Source organism: Pongo pygmaeus, chromosome 2, assembly GCF_028885625.2.
Source record: "Pongo pygmaeus isolate AG05252 chromosome 2, NHGRI_mPonPyg2-v2.0_pri, whole genome shotgun sequence".
Classification (NCBI taxonomy): domain Eukaryota; kingdom Metazoa; phylum Chordata; class Mammalia; order Primates; family Hominidae; genus Pongo; species Pongo pygmaeus.
The window spans coordinates 126,407,270-126,426,589 of record NC_085930.1 but is presented as its reverse complement, the minus strand read 5'-3'; the positions used below and the strand labels follow the sequence as shown (position 1 = coordinate 126,426,589).

Below are 19,320 nucleotides of genomic sequence, written 5' to 3'. Positions count from 1 at the left end.
AACATTTACTTGTAACCACAAAATCAATACTTATGGAGATTTCATGCCATTTTTCGGACAGGCACAGAGCAGCATAAAATTTGAGTTGCCTAACACTCATGTCCCCAGGTAAGGCTGAAAAATGTGATACTCTGACATCTTATTTCAGCTGCCAATATATTAATCTCATAAATAATCACCTTTTAAATTAAAAGAGGGACAACTTAACAAAACATACTGAACTAAAATTATTTGTTTAAACTTCTCCCAGTACTCAGCCTAGCACATGGTAAGTACTCGATAAATGTCTATGGAATTAAATCTCAACTACTAGAAAACAAAAATTCCAAATGTAAAAGCTAATTATACAGGGTTTATTTTTGGAATTACAGATATGTTTCAAGAATTAGACAGTGGTGTTGGTTGCATAATATAGTGAATACATTTTAAAAAGTGTATAATTCAAAATGGTTAATTTTATGTTATGTGAATCTCATTTAAAAAGTAATAAGAAACAAATATAACAAAACTCAATTTTATTTTAATGAAATTATTTCCTTCGAAACATAAAGAAAAGTGGAAATTAAAGAGTCAAATTCCCATCACTGCACTGGGAATTACAAAGTTGTTCCTCCAATTAGTACTAATGGGTCTTGGCACAGAAGCCCCAATGCACCAAGATAAAAATGAATGCTATGAGTGTGCAGTTTAGAAAGAAAGGGATAGATAAAATAAATAAAAACACGCTAGAATCCAAAGATTGGTAGATTAAGGCTTATTGTGTTTTCTTCTTTTACTATTGCCTCTACTCTAGTGTCCTCTGTTTTAATTTTTTTCTTTTTCTTTCCTTTTTCTTCTGCCCTTACTTTATTGTATCAAAAGACTATTTACTCAAACTCTCTTAAACTTAATCTCTCCCTCAAACTAGATACCAAACTTGTAGATGTGTACAAAGTATGCAGCGCTTAGGGCCTGTGATAACCAAAGGAAGCGAAGGAATATCCAGGTTATGTACAGGTGAGGGTTGACATTAAACATTAAATGTATGACTGTACATTTGAATTAGTAAAATTACTACTAAAAATTTTAACCTCCCTAGCTCCTATAATTCACAGGATCTAACCATAAGCTTCTAGATAACTGAGGTTCTTTTTGGAAACCCTAACAAGCCTAGGCTCTTAAAGCCAATTTTTAGAGTTAAAAAAAAAAAAAAAATCTTTTAGAGTTTAAAAAAAAGTCTTACAATATAAATGAAAACATTTACAACATAAATGAAACTTTGTTTCTCTGTCCATCTCTTTTTTATTAAAATAAACAATAACTCAATATAGTACTAGCTCTCACAGAAGAGTTTAACTTAAGGATATAGTTCCTATAAACATCCCCCAAAAATGTCTATCAAAATATTTGCCATAAACACCACTTTAACCACATGTTCATGGTTAACATCATCAATAATAAGTCATGTTGATATCATATTGTCCACAGATATGGTGCACTGAAAAGGGAACATTACTTCTGTGGTATGCTTCCCAAATAACCATAACCTCCACCTATTCATGCCATAACATCAGACTAAACCCAAACTGAGAAACACTGTACAAAATATCTAACCACTACTCTTCAAAAGCATTAAGGTCATGAAAAACAAAAAAAGAATGAGAAATTGGTATAGATTAGGAGACTGAGGAGACTTGCAACTAAATGTACTGTTACAGATCCTGAACTGGATCAACTGAATCCCAGAACAGAAAAAGGCCATTAGTGGAAAAACTAGTGAAGCCTAAATAAAATCTGTGGTTTAACAGTAAACTATTAATTACTCAGATTCTAATTAAATTTGTAATTAACCAATGTTAATTTCTTCATTTACACAAATGTATGATGGCTGCACAAAATGTTAACATTAGGAGAAACTGGGTGAAGTGTATGGAGGAACTATGTGCTGCCTTTGCAGCTATTCTGTAAAACTAAAATTATTTTCAAAAGAAAAGAAACCATTTGCCAGGACTTCTTCCTGTCTAAGGAAGAAAGATGGGCAAATAACTCGGTTGCTCTAAAACTCTATGGAGAGGTTATTGCAACATTTTAAAAGGCTAATGTAACACCTATAAAATGAATGTTGAGATGACAACTAATGATAACTGTGGTTTATTAGTCTGGCACTCTAGTGTACTCATAAAACAAATTACTCAGCCTGCTAGAAATGAAAAAAATAAAAGAGTTAACTAATTTTGTGACTGTGTCCCTTCAGTTTTCCAAGTTAAGGTAATTAATGGTAACCATCACTAAATTTTGAGAAGCATTCTGAACTCTATCTTTTGCCAATACTTTCAAATGGCACTCTTCTAAATGTACTAAATGTACGCTTTACCTTACAACAATAACAAAAAAATTCAACAAATACTAAGTAAAACTTAAAAGGATACTTACAAACATTAATTAGTAAATTACCCTACTAAGCAAAGTAAGTTATTTTAAACCAACTTACTTTCTAGTTCTTCTTTTTCAAACTTGGTGTTCACAGTTGAGCTAGTTTTGCCAAGATCCACAACAGCTTCTTCATCAGGACCCTAAAAACAAATTATTCTCATTGACTCATGAGATCACAATCTATTGAGGACCTATTATATGCATCCTTTGAAATGGCAACAAAATATAAAACAGACTGCTTTCTCTCAAATAACTGAACTCATTATAGCTAACTGCATTCTTTTAAAATTATGTTTATAGGCTTTTTAAATCCACAGAAGACCATTCAAAAATCCCAGAATAAGAAGTGAAATGGCAAAGATTTTTAAATGGTTTTTCCATGCAAATTACTAAACAACTGGTAATATATTCATTTCATCCTCAAAAGACAGACCTTCCAGGGTCGGAGATTAAAGAAAATGTGATGTGAGAGGAATCCTTAGATGTCAACATGGAATGCTTTCTTTCTTGATCTTTGCTCTTAAGTCTCCGAAATAACAGCAAACAGTTATACTGGATTGAATTATGGTCAAACATAAAATTGTCAAAAATAAGCAGACTCAACATGCAGTACCACTTTAACTGATTAATCAAGAGCTAACAAAAGTTAAAAGAACTTTTTCTTTTCCCCCAAAGTAAAATTCATGCCAAAATTTAACCTCTAGGGAAATTCTAGCTGCAGTTGTGAAAATCTCACCTTCATAATTTTGTTCTGTTTTCAATTCAACAAAAAGACTAAACATATTTATTAGAAAATGTTGTATAGGCTATTTTTAAAAGGATAAAATTTTAGTTTTAACTTCCCTTCTCAACTTGTAGTAACTTTCAAAAGGACATTCTAATCATCATTAACTACTTATCATTAACTTATTATACACAAGATTCTATGCCACTGCTAGAGAGAGAAGAACAAATACCCTTCCCTCAAAAAGTCACTGAAGCTGGGCATGGTTGCTCACGCCTGTAATTGGATCACTTTGGGAGGCCAAGGTGGGCAGATCACCTGAGGTCGGAGTTCAAGACCAGCCTGACCAACACGGAGAAACCCCGTCTCCACTAAAAATACAAAATTAGCCGGGTGTGGTGGCGCGCGCCTGTAATCCCAGCTACTCAGGAGGCTGAGGCAGGAGAATTGCTTGAACCCGGGAGGCAGAGGTATTGGTGAGCCAAGATCGTGCCATTGCACTCCAGCCTGGGCAACAAGAGTGAAACTCCGTCTAAAAATGTATACAAAGTAAACTGAGATACAATTGTTGCTGCTATGGAAACTCTTGGTGTCCAAATTCTCAGTAAGTAAACTCAGGAACTGAACTGATTTGATTAAATTTTCAAATAAATTCCCTGCTATCCAAACTACCACTATTTGTTACCCAAAACTAAGAACAGGACACAGTATATTAAGAAAATGCAGATCTTTTCATATCCAAATTTACTTTCTAAAGGCTAGATATCCAAACTGTAAATCAAATATATTTGGATATCAGGAGATACATGTATATGACTGAATGATTGGTGTTCAATTTAATATAGGTAACAGAGATATTAAATGACTTGGCTATAGTTCCATATTTAAAGGAGTGGGAGCAGGCCATGTAGACCATGAGACAATTTCATACAATGGACTAAGAAGATGGGCTGGGTGTGGTGGTTCACACCTGAAATCCCAGTACTTTGGGAGGCTGAGGTAGGAGTATCACTTGAGCCAGGAGTTTGAGACCAGCCTGGACAACACAGCAAGATCCCCATCTCCATTTATTTAATAAAATTTTTAATTAAAAACAAACTTAAGGCTAGGCATGGTGGCTCACATCTGTAATCCCAACACTTTTGGGAGGCCGAGGTTGGTGGATCACCTGAGATCAGGAGTTTGACACCAGCCTGGCCAAGGTGGCAAAACCCCATCTCTACTAAAAACGAAAAAATTAGCTGGGCGTGGTGGCGGGCGCCTGTAATCCCAGCTACTCAGGAGACTGAGGCAGGAGAATCACTTGAACCCAGGAGGCAGAGGTTGCAGTGACCCGAGATCATGTCACTTTACCCCAGCCTGGGAGACAAAGCGAGACTCTGTCTTAAGAAAGAAAAAAAATATTTTTTAATAAAAAACAAGACAGACAAATTAATCAAGCCGCCTTACAGCATTCACTTCCTCAGTAACAAGGAAAAGCCAAAGTAGGAAACCAAACCAAACTCCAAAAGTGCAAGAATGAATAATAATTTCCATCCATCAACCAAGTCATATTCTAAAATCTAGAGCTAGGTGTTTCAATGACTTCATGTCATTTAGTCTCTGAACATGCACAGGTACAAAAGATAAGCTCTCCTAAGTAAAAGGCACAGAAGTTGTATCCTGAGAGGTAGCATACTGCCTATTCTAAAAGGGATTAACTGCTCCCATTCCAACCTTTCATTTAGGTCGCACAATTGCCAGGATATGAAGCAAAACAATTAACTCTCACCTTCAAATAACAACAAAAAGGACTCAAAAACAGCTTAAGTTATATAATCTCACAATACTTACAAATATATTATTTACTATACTTATTTAAAATACACATGCCCTTCGACCTCTAAATATCTATCATAGATAAATGCTCCCACATGTACCAAACATGACATGTTAAAAAAAAGAAAGAGCACATCCTCTCATGGTCTACACAGGCTGCTCCCACTATATACTGTCTGTGAAGTCTTGGGCAAGAGAAAGTTCAACTTCTCTGAACTTTCATTTTCAATGAGGCATTGTTTCCTATATTTAAAAAAGTGAAACAAAAATGTGTGTCAACAGTAAGGAGACAATCTGATACCAAGGAGTGCTAGGAAACAGTTTGAGAAACCAGACCCAAAGAATGGAAGTAGATCTATGTGTCCTGGTAAGAAAAGGTCTCAAAGATAGTTGTTTACTGCAAAAGCACATTGTAGTGAATAAGATCAAGTTTATGTTAAAAATATTTACAAGACTAAACCAAAATTTTATTTCCATAGACATGTTTTCATATGTATTTATTTGTATTAAGTAAAAAGCAGGGGAAAAGGCTTGATGGGATACACACCAAATTCTTAACTGCTCCTTTCTGGAAAGGGAACTGGGTTTGAATGGAAGTCAAGTTAGAATATTAATTTATTGTTATTGTTTCAGTTTTCAGTGACAGTGTTTTCATGTGTAACTTGCATAACTAAATTTTTTTTTTTTTTTTTTTTTTTGGAGACAGAGTCTCATTCTGTCGCCCAGGCTGGAGTGCAGCCTTTGGGAGGCCGAAGCAGGCAGATCACTTGAGGTCAGGAGTTCAAGACCAGCCTAGCCAACATGGTGAAACCCTGTCTCTACTAAAAATACAAAAATTAGCTGAGTGCGGTGGAGCATGCCTTTAATTCCAGTTACTTGGCTTGAACCCAGGAAGTGGAGGTTGCAGTGAGCGCTTAGAGCGCCACTGCACTCTAGCCTGGGCAACAGAATGAGACCTTGTCTCAAAAAAAAACAAAAAAACCTAGTTCATAAATTTAAAAACCCAGCATCAACACATTACAAAATCAAAATTCAATTCAACATGCAAATCCCAGCAAAATCAAATCTAGTTTTGTTAGAAACAGATTTATGCCTTCATAAGATGTTTTACTAATTCCTCTCATAGTTATTTATCTTGCCTGAAAAAGCAAAACCCACAATTTGTATTTTTGTTGGTCAAATTATCAAAAATGACACTTAACATGCCAAAAGCAAAGTATTAGAAAAAAAGGATGTTAAAAGATTCCTTTAAAATATAGTGTCTAATATCCTTTTGACACCCTAAGGTTTACAAAAATCCATTAAAACAGCCATCAGAGATCCCTGTCACAAATTAATTTTTCCATTATATAAGACATATGGCTATAGCCTAAAGTAATGCCTCCCATAAATTATGATGAACCATATGGAGTAATTTCATAGTTATCAAACACTTTAGCTTCAAAACACATTTAACCATTAAGATAAAGTGATATCTTTCCTAATATCTTAACCAAATAATTTTTAAAGACTCGTTCAAGTAATATTAACTATCCAAAGAGTTAGTTTTATAGAAGAATAAAGATGCTACAATTATTTTTAACTTTACACAAGGAATTACTCTTCAACAGATGACTTCCACAGCCAAGGACACAAAGGATGATACTATTCTAAGCCAGTGCTAATAAGCCTGACATTTCTTCAAGCTTCACTGTTAAACTCTGATTCAAATTCGTTTGTCAATAAAAGATAAGATCATAATTAGGTACATACAGGTAACTTCTTCTCCAGACGAAATCTTTCCATAGTAATATAGAAATGCCTTGTTTCTGATGATGTAACGCAGTAAGTCCCTTGAAGATTCCAGGGACAGTGAGCACATATCTGATTTAGGTCACTGTGCTTTGCAGAGATGAATTCTTCTAAGTTACTTTTATGGTACAGCCAATCACTGTGTTCTAAGTTACCTAATCTTCCAAGCTAATAACTACAACCTACACAGGGTCACAGCATAACAGATTTGGAAAGTAATATACACATTTAGTTATAAGTAAAAATACCAAGAGGAATGCAGCAATCCGTTTTCAACTAAAACCTTTCTGCAATGTTAGTACAAAGAGTGCATACTCTAAGAATATATGTGGATGGATGTGTGAGAGTATGGTTTATAATTATCATTGTAACCAAAAAACAAAGTATTAATATGGACAATAGCTAGAAAAAAAAAAAAGAGTAGCACCCCTCTAACTACTGGACTTCTCTACATTCTTAAAAATTCCTGAAGACCTCAAAGGACCTTGGTTTATATAAGTTACCACATCAGGATTAAAACAGAAAACTTCAAAGTACTTATTCAGAATTATTTACACAATAATAAAGCCATTACATGTTAATATACATAACATTTTAATGAAAATAACTTTTCAAAAACAAGACAAAACTTAGAGGAATACCTCTGTTTTACATTTTTACAAATCTCTTCAATGATCTAACCTATTTAATAGAAGACAACCGGATTCTCATATCTACTTCTGCAGTCAATCTGATGTGATCTGCCCTTGGTTAAAGTACATTTAAAAATCCAGATTCACACATATATTCTGCTGGAAAGGGGAGGCATATTTCAATATTCTCTTCAGATAGCTATGGACATTCCTCTTTGATATTTCATCAAATTCAACAAGTATATTGTGTCTTAATAGTTGCAGCGTAGAATCTGAAACCATTCCAAATGAACATTTTACACATTGTTACATCAAAATCCATTTGTCTACTATGCACTTTGAATGGATCTCTCACATTTTTGGAATGTATGTGTTCACAGGGTATTAGAGCTTTTCCAAATGTCACATTTCATTAAACAATATCAAAAATTTTTTTTAAATCACACTTGTTAATAATATCACCAACAATCTCATAAGTCCAAGTATTGAGAAATTATCAAAGTCAGGTTAGCAGATGCAAGTTTTCCAAAATTCTAAGTTTTGCCTGAAAGCTTGAATTATTATCATGGGTAACAAATACTATCAGTTGTTTTTCTTGAAGTGACAAGTTCACTTCATTCATTTTTGACAAAATACCTGTCAAATGCCCAAGTATGATTAACCAAGTCTGTCAGTTTTTCTTTCAGGTAAAAATGGTGTTCCATGAAAATAACAGCTAGTTGAGTTCACAATTCAGGCAATTAACCAGTGATTTTTCTCCAATCATTCTATTTGGATACGCAGCAGAAATGTTTTTACAAATGCTTATTTTGTCATTCAAAATATTAAAGCAATACACAAAGGCAAAAATTTAATAAGATAACTAGTTTTTACTGCTTCATCAAAGTGCTCTTTGTGTATACAGATTTGTTTCTTGGTACCCTCAATTCTATAAGGTAGCAAAATAGATGATATTTAATATTTTCTCTAAAAATATTTATATCCCACAGCTAAAGTCTTACTACCCAGCTCATCCTGGAGAATTAACTGATGACATGCACTAAATAAGTAGCAAAATAAGAAATAAATCTTTCACAACTTTACATAGGGAGACTGACTGTACGTAACAGGTGATAGACATGTCATACACTTCAAATAGAACTAAGGCTTCTAAACTTCTCCAAGAATAAAAATCCCAATAACATCAACAGCTAAATAACACATATAATTAATTACATATTTGAAATCTTCACCCTTGTTATGTATGATATATACTTGGCAAATAAACATAAATCTAAAGAATCAAATACAAGAATAAGACATATGTCAGTCAATGATTTTTTTAAATTCTCAATACATTAAGCCCCAAATAACATCTGCAAACAATCAGGTTAAAAACCAATTTCTGGCTGGGCAAGGTGGCTCATGCCTGTAATCCTAGGACCCTGGGAGGCCGAGGTGGGCAGATCACCTGAGGTCAGGTTCAAGACCAGCCTGGCCAACATGGTGAAACCCCCACCTCTACTAAATACACAAAAATTAGCCAGGCATGGTGGTGCCCGTCTGTAATCCCAGCTACTCTGGAGGCTGAGGAAAGAGAATTGCTGGAACCCGGGAGGTAGAGGCTGCAGTGAGCTGAGATCATGCCACTGCACTGCACTCCAGCCTGGACAACAGAGCGAGATTCCATCTAAAAAAAAAAAAAAATCCAAAATGACCTCTTGAAACATACTTCCTATGGAAAATCTTGGCCCTCCCCACCAGTACTTAAGAGCTTAACCTCCTGGTCAAGCACATATCCTCTCCTCCCCCACTGGATTATAAAAACCATAAGCATAGGGATTTGAGTGGGAGGAAGGGAAGGTTAAGCAACCCCAGAGGGAAAAGAAGAAACTAGGTGCACGTAGACTTTTTAATTTCCCAAATACAAAACAAAATATTATACACCAAAATAAGAAAGACACACTTTTCCAACATTTCCCATTTTAACACTATCATTGACACCACCAAACCAATATTCCAATAAAATTTTAAAAATCAAGGTTTATAGGTGAAATGGTGAAGTTAGTTTTAGTTTAATACATTATTTGATAAAATAAAAATATAAAGTAACTCAACAAATAAACTTTAACCAATAGGCTTTTGTTTGGCTAATTCTTTAAAGATTTATTTTCAGTATAATTTTATTTAATAGCAGGCACACACAAACATCTCATTTGATCCCTTGGTCTCTTCACTCCATTTTCAGCCTTCTAATATTTTTATGCAAATGGAAATATATATATTCTTACAAACAAGATAGCATTCATTACACACTTACTGTTTTATATATAACTTGCTTTTTTCACTGAAACTACATTTTTAAGTAATTTATCAAATTAATCTGTAAATGGTAGAAAAATCCAAGGTTACAGAAGTGCCCCCAAATAAGCAATCATTCCTCCCATTCCCACTTCCACTCATGAGATATAACTATGTTCTGTTGTGTCTTGTAACTTTTTAGTTGCTAGAGTTGCCATTATAACTTTAAATACTTTATTTTACGTCTTGGTTTATCAATTTTAGACAGTATCTGTTCCACAAAAAGAAAAGAATTTTCTCCAACACACCCATATCCTTTCATTTACAATCACTCTTCCACATTTCAGTGTTTTATTTTTATATATATATATATATATATATATATATATATATATAACTTTTTTTTGAGACAGGGTCTTGTTCTGTCGCCCAGGCTGGGTGCAGTGGCAATCTTAGCTCACTGCAACCTCTGCCTCCCAAGTTCAAGCGATTCTCATGTCTCAGCCTCCCTAGCAGCTGGGATTATAGGCGTCCACCACCACGCTCGACTAATTTTTATATTTTAAGTAGAGACCAGGTTTCTCCATGTTGGCTAGGCTGGTTCCAAACTTCTGGCCCCAAAAGACAACCACCCGCCTGGGCCTCCCAAAATGCTGGGATTATAGGTGTGAGCCACTGCACCGGGCCTATATTTTTTTGTATCAAGATGCATAACATTTACATTCCATTCAATATTTATAATGAAGCCTTCTAAGCTGTGTCCTCTGGTTAATTCTAAAACTGAAAACTCATATTAAAAAGCATTTGAAGTACTAGAATTAAATACTGTATTGTCTGTGCAGAACCAATAATTAAAATTGGACCATCTGAATCAATGTCACCAAATCCCTACTGCTCACAGGAGACTATTTCAAACACTAAAGTAAAGTAGATCCCTCTATTAATTTATTATCAAGGGTGTTTTCCCCTAATTTGTCTGAGTGATGTTCAGCTCATATTATTCCTTTCTCATTTTCATTTAAGAAGGCCTTGAGAAATATGCTCCACAATGAATATATGGGTGATAAAGAAAACCTTTTCATGTTCAAAAATCATTTTACTCGATACGTATTTTGGATAGATACCTTCTCTCAGGTACTGTGCCATGGCCTTTAAGAATCTAGTGCTGTTGACCAGAAGCCTAATATCCACCAGGTTTTTGTTTCTTTGTTTTTCCACTTCTGGCTCAATAATTTCACCAAGATGTGTCTAGATGTGTGTCTTTTATTATTCCTTCAAGACTCCCAGTAGACCTTTACAACATGACTCAAGTATAACAAAAATAAAATGAACCTGTTCAAAAGTAATAAAATTATAACCAGAAACCAAGAGCAAACATACTAAAGTGTAAAACACTGAAGATATCACTTGTTACGCGAGCTGTAAGATTCCACTGTCTACAGGAAAATCCATCAATTTGAATGTGGAGCTAATGAAAATAGAACAAAAAAACAAAATTATCTGTATTTGCAGATGATGTGACTGTGTACCTAGAATGACAGATTCATCCAATTAGCACACACACACACACACACACACACACAAACACATTCATTTGGCCAGGCATGGTGGCTCACACCTGTAATCCCAGCTACTTGGGAGACTGTGGCAGGGAGAATTGCTTGAACCCAGAAGGCGGAGGTTGCAGTGAGCCAAGACCACGCCACTGCACTCCAGCCTGGGTGACAAAGCAAGACACTGTCTCAAACAAAAACAAAAACAAAACAAAACAAAACAAACAAAAAAACAGATTCATTTGAAGGCAGCCAATTACAAGATAAATTAAAACCAATAGCTTTTCTTTAAGCAGTAACAGGCCAGGAATGGTGATAATCCTACAACTTTGGTAGACCAAGGCTGGAGGATGGCTTGAGGATAGGATTTTGAGACGAGCCTAGGCAACACAGAAAGACCTCGTTTACAAAAAAAAAAAAAAATACATAAAAAGGAAAAATGGTATATAAAAATGGATTAGGAATATGAACCATGGCTGGGCACAGTGGCTCACGTCTGTAATCCCAACACTTTGGGAGGCCAAGGCGGGCAGATCACTTGAGGTCAGGAGTTTGAGACTAGGCTGGCCAACATGGTGAAACCCCATCTCCACCAAAAAAAAAAATTAGCCGGTCACTGTGGCATGCTCCTGTAGTCCTAGCTACACGAGAGGCTGAGGTGGGAGGATCACTGGAACCTGGGAGGCAGAGGCTGTAGTGACCCGAGATTGTACCACCGCACTCCAGCCTGGGAAACAGAGTGCGATTCCATCTCAAGAAAAAGATCATTAACCAAGTAATTCCCTTACGTAAAAATACCAATGGCCAATAACTAAAGGGACACTCTCACTAGATATTCAACAAATGGAATTTAAGACCCATCAGATTAGTAAAACAAATTTTTTTAATGGACCATACATGAGATTTAATGTTTCTTTCCATAAATTTTTTTAAATTCACATTTAAAACTAGTAAAGATAGGGAGACACAGACACTCCTGTACTTCCTACTTGGGAATGTAAATTGACCAAAACTTTGGAGAGTAAACTAGCAAGAATTCATTTACAAATTTTTCAGCATACATTTGGTGCAGCAATATAACTTCTGGGTATCTACTCAACAGAAACAAAACCAACAAAATATAAAGTCAAGAACGTTTGGGGTTTTTTAAGAAGACACGTTCGCAGGTACTGGGGAGCTCTGGTCAACCCACTCCTGTTCCTGACTCACATTATGTTCCTGAGTCATTGATGTTTGGTGTCACTGAGGAACAAGTTGGTCAGGAAGCAATACCACAGCCATGCTTCCAAAGATACTGGAAAGAACCAGAGGTGGAGATTTGACAAATCGGAATTATGCTAAGCAGTCGCAACGTAAAATCCCCGAAGATGATGTGCGCTGGCTTGAACAGAGGCGCAAAGGAAAGGAATCTTAAAAGGACCAGTTCAGATGCCTAAGACTTTGAGAATCACTACAAGAAAAACTCACGGTGAAGGTCCTAAAACATGGGATCGCTTCCAGTTGAGAATCTACAAGCAACTCATAGACTTGAAGAATCCTTCTAAGATTGTTAAACAGATTACTTCCATCACTACTGCATTAGTAATTGAGGCTGACGTTACCACCGGAGATGCTTAACTATTTAATAAACTGATTACGAGTTGAGTTTAAAAAATGTTTACTGTTCAAACTGGGAAAAACAAAGAATCTGAAAGCAAAAAAGAAATGGCTGATTACCACGATATAATGATATTATGAACAACGAGTTACAATTACAAAGTCCCATGCAACAGATGTCGGTAAAATATTAAGAAAGCAGGGACTGGGCACAGTGGCTCACGCCTGTAATCCCAGCACTTTGTGAGGCGGGGGCGGAGGTGGGCAGATCACCCGAGTTCAGGAGAGACCAGCCTGGCCAACATGGCGAAACCTCGTCTCTACTCAAAATACAAAAGTTAGGGCCGGGCGCGGTGGCTCACGCCTGTAATCCCAGCACTTTGGGAGGTCGAGGCGGGCGGATCACGAGGTCAGGAGATCCAGACCATCCTAGTTAACACGGTGAAACCCCGTCTCTACTAAAAATACAAAAAATAAATTAGCCAGGCGTGGTGGCGGGCGCCTACAGTCCAGCTACTCAGGAGGCTGGGGCAAGAGAATGGCGTGCACCCGGGAGGCGGAGCTTGCAATGAGCCGAGATCGCACCACAGCACTCCAGCCTGGGCGACAGAGCGAGACTCCGTCTCTTAAAAAAAAATACAAAAAATACAAAAATTAGCCGAGCGTGGTGGCGGTTGCAGTGAGCCGAGATCGCACCACTGCACTCCAGCCTGGGCAACGAGAGCGAAACTCCACCTCAAAAAATAAAAATTAAATAAAACAAACCCAATGCGGTGGCTAATGTATGTAATCCTAGTGAGACAGCCAAATAAAAAGGGCTCCCAAGAAAATCTACGAGTGGCCTGTGCACTGGGAGGATGAGGATGGGGTGGAGCCGCGAAAAGTTCGCGCCATTTGCAGGGGGGAAGAACCTGACCCCTCCTGTTCCCATTTGCAGCGGGGAAGAGCCTGACCCCTCCTGTTCCCAATTGCAGCGGGGAAGAGCCTGACCCCTCCTGTTCCGGGATAGTAACCTGGAATTCAATTGGTGAGATGGGCAGCCTGTTAGCAGGACTCCATCTCACTTTTCTGTGTTGTTCTTTTCGCCCGGTAAGTTCATAACCCCTTACCTTTCAAAGTGTCTGCGTGCCTAATCTTTCCCTGCCGTATGACAAGAACCCGGTTTTGTCTACAACACCAGCACTTTGGGAGGCCAAGGCGGGCTGACTGCTTGAGCTCAGGGGTTTGAGACCATCCTGGGCAACACAGTGAAACCCTGGTCTCTACCAAAAACACGAAAATTAACCAGGCGTGCCTGTTATCCCAGCTACTTGGAAGGCCGAGACACGAGAATCGCTTGAACCCAGGAGGCGGAAGCTAGTGAGCCGAGATTGCGCCACTGCACTCCAGCTTGGGAGCAAGACTCCGTTTCAAAAAAAAAAAAGAAAACACACTGTTGTTTTTAATATCACATTTTCATGTTTTCGGAAAGATAAAACCCATTTGTGAGTTTGTGTTTATATGAACACAAAAATAGAAGGATATATAAGTTAGTCTGTTTCAACGAAGATCATGTTTCTCTAGAGATATTAAAGATCTATATAACATTTAATATAAAAGATAACTGATAATTCATTAAGGGTGAAATAGTGACATTTTAGTCTATTCTTCAAAACTACAATCAAGGCAGGGAGCGGTAGCTCACGCCAGTAATCCCAGCACTTTGGGAGGCCGAGGCAGAGGTCAGGAGTTCGAGACCAGCCTGGAAAACATGGCAAACCCCTATCTCCACTAAAAATACAAAAATTAGCCAGGCGTGGTGGCGGGCGCCTTTACCAGCTACTCGAGGGTGAGGCAGGAGAACTGCTTGAACCCGGGAGGCAGAAGTTGCAGTGAACCGAGATCGCACCACTGTACTCCCGCCTGGGCAACAGAGCGGGACTCCGTCTCAAAAAAAAAAGGAAGCCAGCCAGCCAGCCCAGCGCGGTCGCTAATGCCTGTAATCCTAGTGAGACAGTCAAGTAAAAAGGGCTCCCAAGACAATCTACGAGCACTGGGAGGATGGGGTGGAACCGCGAAAAGTTCGCGCCATTTGCAGTGGGGGAGGAGCCTGGCCCCTCCTGTTCCGGGATAGTAACCTGGAATTCAATTGGTGAGATGGACAGCCTGTTAGCCAAGACTCCATTTCACTTTGCTGTGTTGTTCTTTCTTTTTCGCCCAATAAATTCGTAACCCCTCACCTTTCAAAGTATCTGCGTGCCTAATCTTTCCCGGCCGTGTGACAAGAACCCGGTTTTTTCTACAACACCAGCACTTTGGGAGGCCAAGGCGGACGGATTGCCTGAGGTCAGGGGTTTGAGACCAGCCAGGACAACATGGTGAAACCCTGGTTTCTACCAAAAACACGAAAATTATCCAGGCGTCCCTGTAATCCCAGCCACCCGGGAGGCTGAGCCACGAGAATCGCTTGAACCCAGGAGGCGGAGTTTGCAGTGAACCGAGATCGCAGCACTGCACTCCAAGCCTGGGCAACAGAGCAAGACTCCGTCTCAAAAAAAAAAAAAAAAAAAAACACAAACCTACAATCAATTCTTGTTTTAAGTAGATACAACTTTAATAAAAAAGCATGTAACATTTTTGAAAAAGCATTTCACAAGGTCAGCTACCTACAGAAGATGGTTCAAAATTTTCCTAACCATTTTCCCATTTTCTAAAACTGAACTGGTAGGCACAGTTAAAAAAAAAAAAAAAAAAAAAAAAAAAAAAAGTACTAACATTTTTACTGCTTTACAATCATTACATTATATAATCAAATTAACTGATTTTTTGAAATCTTAAATTCAGGAAAAAAAAAATACTACACAGCTTAAAATTCTAATTGTGAATTTCAATCGGCCAAAGTGGGAGGAAACCGAGAAATTTTGAATTAGGTAGAAAACTATACAGGAATTAGGCCGGCGCGGTGGCTCCCGCCTGTAATCCCAGCATTTTGGGAGGCCGAGGCGGACGGATCACGAGATCAGGAGATCGAAACCATCCTGGCTAACACAGGGTTTTCTCTACTAAAAATACAAAAAATTAGCCAGGCGTGGTGGCTGGCGCCTGTAGTCCCAGCTACTCGGGAGGCTGAGGCAGGAGAATGGCGTGAACCCGGGAGGCGGAGGTTGCAGTGAGCTGAGATCGCCCCATTGCACTCCAGCCTGGGCGACAGAGCCAGAGTCCGTCTCAAAAAAAAAAAAAAAAAAAAAAGAAAAGAAAGAAAGAAAACTGTACAGGAATTAAAGTGATTAAGAAAGCATATGTAGTATCCATTTAAGTTCCTTTACAGATGGGAAATTACTTTTTCTGTATAGGAACATAATACAGGAATGTAACTAGATGTAAATGATACTGCTGACAAAGCAGAGGGCCCATGTTTTCTCTTTATATGACAGAAAAGGGGGTACATTAAGGTGCACAATTTTAATTATGAGAAGATATGTTTTAAATTCTTTACAATTTTTACTTTCTTGGATGGGCGTGGTGGTTCACACCTGTAATCCCAGCACTTCGGGAGGCTGAGGCAGGTGCATCACCTGAGGTCAGGAGTTCGAGACCAGCCTGGCCAATATGACGGAGCTCCGTCTCTATAAAAAAATACCAAAATTAGCCATCTCTATAAAAAATACCAAAATTAGCCCGGCGTGCTGGTACGCGCCTGTAGTCCCAGCTACTAGGGAGGCTGAGACAGGAGAATTGCTTGAACCTGGGAGGCAGCGGTTTCAGTGAGCCACAATTGCGCCATTGCCCTCCAGCTTGGGCAAAAGAGCAAGACTCCATCTCAAGAAAAAAAAAAAATTTTTTATTTTCTTTATATTTTCCTAAACTCTTTAGAAATATAAGTTTGGGAAGAATAATCTCCATTAATAATGGATGGGTAAGGAAGTTAGTTTTATTTAGTATTCCACAGTCATACACTGTGGTTGTTACTAGCTTTTATGATAATAGTCTTACACTAAACAATTTTAGGAGCAAGTATTACTCTCCCAAATACGTGAAAGAAACTTGAGACTCAGAAAAGTTAAATAGTTTTCCCAAGGTCCCATTGCTTCAGCTTGGATAAGATATAATTTAAAATCATGTCCCGCTTCCAGGGACAATGCACTTTTCACTGGGCCACTTACAAACATTATTTTTAATTCTCACAAAAACTCCTTATGGTAACACAGCTGATCATTATTCAAATCAGGGGTATCTGATTTCAAAGAGCCCATGTTCATTCCACTAGGCCACATACCTTCCCCTGTATTAAACTACATATAATTTTACTTATATGCCTTACTTACGGAATTGTAAGTAAAACATAATTAAATCAATCACAAAAAATTTCACTTCATTATTTTAAAACACTTTACTAGCAATTCAGTAACAGCTAATAAAATTGAAATCGCAGCAATAAGCAGCACAAATGTCAACACAATAAATCAGTATTAATACTATAACAAACATGAAAGTTTTAATTTAATTTACACATAAATTTGAAGTAGCCAAGAAAAGAGGAAGGAGAAATCCCGTAAAACAAATGGAAACCTGTCTCACTTTAAAACATATGTTTCAGTGAGGAGCACAGCCAGTCCACTCCTTTCACACTGCTAAATATCACTGCTGAGTTCACATTGCTTAATTTGGGCAACCATTTCAGTATTTAACACCACTAAAATTTAGGCTTCACCAATGTATAAGATCACCATCTAGTGGTTATGATTAGAACCAGGGAATTTTTCTCTCATGCTGTGATTATGGTTAAGAGAATGACTCTAAAGGCAAAGAAATTCAGAGTTTGAAAAAACTTCTCTAGCAGTTGCTTTAAGAAAGCTGTACATTTAATTTCATTCAGAAAAAAATTATCAAGGCAAAGTACTATTAAATATTTCATTTTTATACTAGCCAAATTTAGGATATAGTAGAGTAGTATTCAGATGTGCATTTTATATGTAAATAAAATCCTCTCAGGTTCAAGAGATTCTCCTGCCTCAGCCTCCCAAGTAGCTGGGATTACAGGTACACATCACCACACCCAGCTAAGCTAACTTTTCTATTTTTAGTAGAGATGACGGTTCACCATGTTGGCCAGGCTGGTCTTGAACTCCTGACCTCAAGTGATCCGCCCGCCTCGGCCTCCCAAAGTGTTGGGATTACAGGCGTGAGCCACCGAGACCAGCCTTATAAATTCTTATTAAGAGATTAAAACAATTTACACATGTTTGACAATAGCTTCTAATTAATGACATAATCCAAAAAATTATCTCCATAAGTTGTATATTAGGATAAAATTAAGACTAGATACTGAAAAACTGTACATAAACATATGCAATGCAATTTGTCAACCAGTTTATTTTGGCTGAAGATAATACATGATCTAAGCTGAGTGCAGTGATACACACTGGTCACAATCAGTCAAGAGACTGAGGTGGAGGATTGCTTGAGCCCAGGAGTTAGAGCTGCACTGTGCTATGAAGCCACCTGTTAATAGCCACTGCACTCCAGCCTAGGCAACATGGCTCTAGGAAGAAATTAATAATAATTGTAATAATATAGGTTCTAGATCTAGTAAGATTGTCTGAATTGAAATCCTGGCTCTTCACTTACTAGGCTGGGTAGATTACTTAGTCTCACTGGATCTGTTTCCTCATCTGTAGAATGGGGATAACAACAATATTTATAAAAATGATAGGCTAAAAAAAATTAAACAAGATGTTGCATGCAATGAATACAGTTTAGAAACATTTCTGGTACAATATAAGCATTCAATGAAATACTAGGGGTGGGGCATGATGGCTCATGCGTATAATCCTAGCACTTTGGGAGGCCGGGGTGGGCGGATCACTTGAGGTCAGGAATTCCAGACCAGCCTGTCCATCACGCAAAATGCTGTCTCTACTAAAAATACAAATATTAGCCAGGCTTCGTGGCGCACACCTGTAATCCCAGCTACTTGGGAAGCTTAGACAGGAGAATTGCTTGAACCCAGGAAGCGGAGGTTGCAGTGAGCTGATTTTGCACCACTACACTCCAGCCTGGGCGACAGAGGGAGACTGCGTCTCAATAAAAGAAAAAAAAAAGAAAAAAACTTAAATACTAGGTACTAGTACTCTTTGGAAAAAACTCAAATCATTTTTCCTGTGCTCTCACAACAATCATCACCGTAGAAGATGACTTCTATGACCAAATGTCAGGGGATTTCTCCCCAGGAGCAAGCCAAGTAAGCAATCAATTCTGCAGTAGACACCAGCTGGGTGTCCTCTAATTAATTAATTCCAACACTACCTGGAGATAGTGTTAGATCCCACAGGTTGAGGGCTCAGTAACCAAGACTCCTCCCCACCACCCCATCCCCTACTAATCACAAGTCCAGGCCTCTGGAACTTTAAATTGGGGTTTCCACAATCCCCTCTTTGGGTTCAATTAATGTCCTGGAGCAGCTCACAGAACTCACAGACACACTTACTTATGTTTACTGATTTATAAAGGATATTACAAAGGATACAAATGGAGT

The 19,320-nt window shown here is 37.9% G+C and overlaps 1 protein-coding gene across 6 annotated transcripts in view; it reads right to left on the bottom strand.

Moving 5' to 3' along the window:
• The window catches only part of SLC4A7 (solute carrier family 4 member 7), a 110,943-nt gene that overhangs the window by 76,716 nt on the left and 14,907 nt on the right, over positions 1-19,320 (bottom strand). For all 6 annotated transcript variants that reach the window (XM_054479788.2, XM_054479787.2, XM_054479793.2 and 3 more), the window contains exon 2: positions 2,471-2,552. In XM_054479788.2, coding sequence (XP_054335763.1) covers positions 2,471-2,552 — 82 coding nt within the window. The remainder of the gene's footprint in view (positions 1-2,470; positions 2,553-19,320) is intronic.